The sequence below is a fragment of the Otolemur garnettii genome, unplaced genomic scaffold, assembly GCF_000181295.1.
Source record: "Otolemur garnettii isolate 467f Iridium unplaced genomic scaffold, OtoGar3 scaffold00256, whole genome shotgun sequence".
NCBI lineage: Eukaryota > Metazoa > Chordata > Mammalia > Primates > Galagidae > Otolemur > Otolemur garnettii.
Genome location: NW_003852651.1, coordinates 1,045,963 through 1,050,308, shown reverse-complemented (window position 1 = coordinate 1,050,308; position 4,346 = coordinate 1,045,963). Strand labels below are relative to the sequence as shown.

General features: G+C 45.7%; 1 protein-coding gene across 1 annotated transcript in view; it reads left to right on the top strand.

Annotated features, from left to right (window-relative positions):
* The window catches only part of FGD1 (FYVE, RhoGEF and PH domain containing 1), a 48,206-nt gene that overhangs the window by 38,038 nt on the left and 5,822 nt on the right, over window positions 1-4,346 (top strand). Inside the window, exons 9-12 of the mRNA XM_003802725.2 lie at window positions 693-751; window positions 892-1,038; window positions 1,442-1,534; window positions 1,683-1,762. Of these exons, the coding sequence (XP_003802773.1) occupies window positions 693-751; window positions 892-1,038; window positions 1,442-1,534; window positions 1,683-1,762 (379 nt within the window). The remainder of the gene's footprint in view (window positions 1-692; window positions 752-891; window positions 1,039-1,441; window positions 1,535-1,682; window positions 1,763-4,346) is intronic.

The window sequence follows — 4,346 nt, the reverse complement described above, 5'->3', positions numbered from 1 at the left end:
TCAGACTCTTGGGCTTAAGCGATTCTCTTGCCTCAGTCTCCCAAGTAGCTGGGATTATAGGCTTATAGACACCCACCACAAGGCCTGGCTATTTTTTTGTTGCAGTTGTCATTGTTGTTTAGCAGGCCCTGGCCAGGTTCAAACCCACCAGTACTGGTGTATGTGGCCAGCACCCTAGCCATTGAGCTATGTGTTCCAAGACTAGACTAATTCTTTTGCTTTTTTTTTGTTTGTTTGTTTTATAGTTTTTGGCCAGGGCCGGGTTTGAACCTGCCGCCTCCAGTATATGGGGCCGGCGCCCTACTCCTTTGAGCCATAGGCACCGCCCTAGACTAATTTTTAAAAAACAAAAATTTTGAGGCCAGGCACAGTGGATCATGCTCATAATCCTAGTACTCTGGGAAGCCAATGCAAGTGGATTGCTTGAGCTCAGGAGTTGGAGACCAACTTGAGTAAGAGTGAGACCCCAAAAGTAGCTGGGCGTTGTGGCGGGTGCCTGTAGTTCCCTCTCCCACGGGCACCACCCTAGTTTCTGATTTTAAATGATATTGCTGTGGAAATCTTTGAAGCTAGTGCTTTCTGGGATGGGGAGGGTGAAGTCAGGCCCGGAAAAGGTATTCACAAAGGAAAAAAGCTCTGTGGGAGCCTCCTTTGCTAGTTTCCCATCTAACTTCTCTTCTCTGTGCCAATAGAGTCTCTGGAATTGATAGCCACAGCAGCAGAGCACTCTAATGCTGCCATCCGCAAAATGGTGAGTTTCCCTGCTAGTCCCTGCCCTTCCTTGGTCAGCCACCTGTGGTGTCTCTGTCCCCAGGGGAGGAGGGGCTTGTGAATTTTAGGCCTCTGAGATGAGGCTGGAAACCCTGCCTTTTATTCCCTGTCTTCTGCCAGGAGCGAATGCACAAGCTGCTAAAGGTATACGAGCTGCTAGGGGGTGAGGAGGACATTGTTAGCCCCACCAAAGAGCTCATAAAAGAAGGCCACATCCTTAAGCTGTCAGCAAAGAATGGGACCACTCAAGATCGATACCTCATACTAGTAAGTGTCAGGCATGGAGTTGTAGGTGGGCCATGCCACCCCCCCGACACATACACATATTGGAGCTGGTATTCACTCAAGACTATACCTGCCACTTTCCATTCTCTCCTGTAGTAATTCATTGTATTTTTACTACCTACACTAGGAATTTCTCTTCTCTACTTTATAAATGAGGTTACCAAGGCTTACAAGGAAGAGACTTGCCCAAGGCCACCCACTAGGAAGTTTCTTACATATTTAGGCTTTTTCCTTATTGACCCCTGTGTCCAATCAGTGGTATCTTTACTCTATCTGTTGCCTTGAGTCTTCAGCAGTAAAGCTTCAGGAATCCCATAAGGGGAGGGAGCTGGGCCATATCCCACTAGGTACTCTGCACATACATCCCAAAACTTTTCCTTCCTAGTTCAACGACCGCCTACTTTACTGTGTGCCCAGGCTGCGGCTCCTTGGCCAGAAGTTTAGTGTGCGGGCACGCATTGATGTAGATGGCATGGAGGTAAGCATCAGAAGGATGAAAATAGGAACCTGGAATGGGACATTTTTGTTGGGAGGAACAAAGTTGTGCTGGTTTTGAACCCAAGTCTGTATGTACAAGACTGTGAAGCTCAGTGTGCCTCACCATGCACCTTTTGCCTTCCATTCAGCTAAAGGAGAGCTCCAACCTCAATCTGCCTCGAACCTTCCTGGTGTCAGGAAAGCAGCGCTCCCTGGAGCTCCAGGCCAGGTACTCGCCCTTGCCTATACTTCTCTAGGCCCCTCTTTCCTCCAGATATGCTAAGGCATTCCAGGCCCAGAGATTGTTCCAGAGAAGGGGTGGGTACCTTTTCCCAAAGATGCTAGCCTGATTTTCAGCAGTGGGAGTGATCCCTGAGGGCTAGACACCATTTGGACTCAGGGTGAGTACTTCATTATTTGGGGAAAAGTGGCACTGCTACCAGGAGGGTCTTTTGGAAAATGAATAAGCTCTCCCTGATTAAAACAAGAATACCTTCTGGTGAGTTTTGTTGGAAGAGAGGGAAGAGTGGGCTACTAATCCTAACATGAATAACATCACAAATAGTTTAGCAAAGCATAGATTTAAGAGAAATGTCAATCAAAGGCAATGCTTGGTTCATGATAGGAGCCTAGTTTGGGAAAAACAGCCCTAAAAGACATTTGTGGTATAATAAGGAAAATTTGAATATTAACTAAGCATTAGATATTGAAGAATTATTGCTAACTTTCTTAGGTGTAATAAGTGATGCATCCTAAGGATTTATTATCATGATGTCTGTGATATTATCATGATGTCTGTGAATTACTTTAAAATGTTTCATCAACTGGGAGGCACCTGTGGCTCAGTGAGTAGGGCACTGGTCCCATATACCGAGGGTGGCGGGTTCAAACCCGGCCCCAGCCAAACTGCAAGAACCCGGCCCTTAGCCAGGCATTGTGGGGGGCACCTATAGTTCCAGCTACTTGGGAGGCTGAGGCAAGGGAATCGCCTAAGCCTAGGAGTTGGAGGTTGCTGAGAGCTGTGACTCCACGGCACTCTACCAAGGGCCACATAGTGAGACACTGTGTCTTTAAAAAAAAAAGTTTCATCAATCAAAAAGACATGTATACACATACACACATATATACAGTTATATCTATATACACATATATACATACATGTATATGCACATATACAGTGTGCCCCATAACAACATTTTGGTCAGTGATGGACTGCATATACAACAGTGGTCTCATAAGATTATAATACTGTATTTTTACTCCTCATTTTCTTTTTTATTTTTTTTTTTGAGACAGAGCCTCAAGCTGTCCCCCTGGGTAGAGTGCTATGTCATCACAGCTCACAGCAACCTCCAACTCCTGGCCTCAAGCAAGTCTCCTGTCTCAGCCTCCCAAGTAGCTGGGACCACAGGCGCCCACTACAACGCCTGGCTATTTTTTGGTTGCAGCCGTCATTGTTGTTTTGGCAGGCCTGAGCTGGATTCGAACCCGCCACCTTAGGTGTATGTGGCTGGCACCTGAGCCACTTGAGCCACAGGCGCCGAGCTACTCCTCATTTTCTATTTTTAGATACACAAATACTTACCATTGTGGTACATTTGCTTACAGTATTCAGTACAGTATAAGTGTGTAGTAGGCTATATCATCTAAGTTTATAAGCATACTCTATGATGTTATCACAAAGCTAATTTGTTTTTTTGTTTTTTTAGAGACAGAGTCTCACTATGTTGCCCTTGGTAGAGTACTGTGGCGTCAAGGCTTACAGCAACCTCAAATAAACTCTTGGGCTTAGGCGATTCTCTTGCCTCATTCTCCTAAGCAGCCGGGATTACAGGAACCCACCACAAGGCCCGGCTATTTTTTTTTGTCGCAGTTGGCATTGTTGTTTAGCTGGCACAGGCTGAGTTCGAACCTGCTAGCCTGTGTGTATGTGGCCAGCACCCTACCCACTAAGCTACAGGCGCTGCCCACAAAACACTCATTTTTCAGAACTGTTCCTCATTAAGTGACATGACTGTCATTAATGTGACACATTAAGTGACACCATGGCAAAATATAGAAATTTTTTGTATCTATATAGTAGACATATAGATATTTATTATACTTGTGCTATAACTGTCTACTTTTCAGTATGCTTGAAAAGTTTTATAATAAAAATTTAAAGGCTGGGTGGGGTGGTTCGCCCCTGTAATCCTAGCACTCTGAGAGGCCGAGGCAGATGGTTTGCTTGAGCTCAGGAATTTGAGACCAACTTGAGCAAGAGGGAGACCCCCGTCTCTACTGAAAAAAAAAATAGAAAAACTAGCCAGGTATTGTGGCAGGTACCTGTAGTCCCAGCTACTTGGGAGGCTAAGGCAAGAGGATCACTTGAGCTCAAGTTTGAGGTTGCTGTGAGCTATGATGCCACGGCACCCTACCCAGGGCAATACAGTGAGATTGTCTCAGAAAGGAAAATTAAAAAATAGGCTGGATACAGTGGCTAACACCTGTAATCCTAGCACTCTAGGAGGCTGAGGTGGGAGGATCACTTAAGTTCCAAAGTTCAAGATTAGCCTGAGCAAGAGCAAGACCCTGTTTCTACTAAAAATAGAAAAAATTAACTGGGCATGGTAGAGGCTGCCTGCAACCCCAGTTATTTGGGAGGCTGAAGCAGGAGGATCACTTGAACCTAGGAGTTTGAGGTTGCTGTGAGCTATGATGCCATGGTACCCTAGCCTGGGGCAACAGAGTGAGACTGCTTAAAAAAATTATTTAGGCATCGTGGCAAATGTCTGTAGTCCCAGCTATTCAGGAGGCTGAGGCAGGAGGATTGC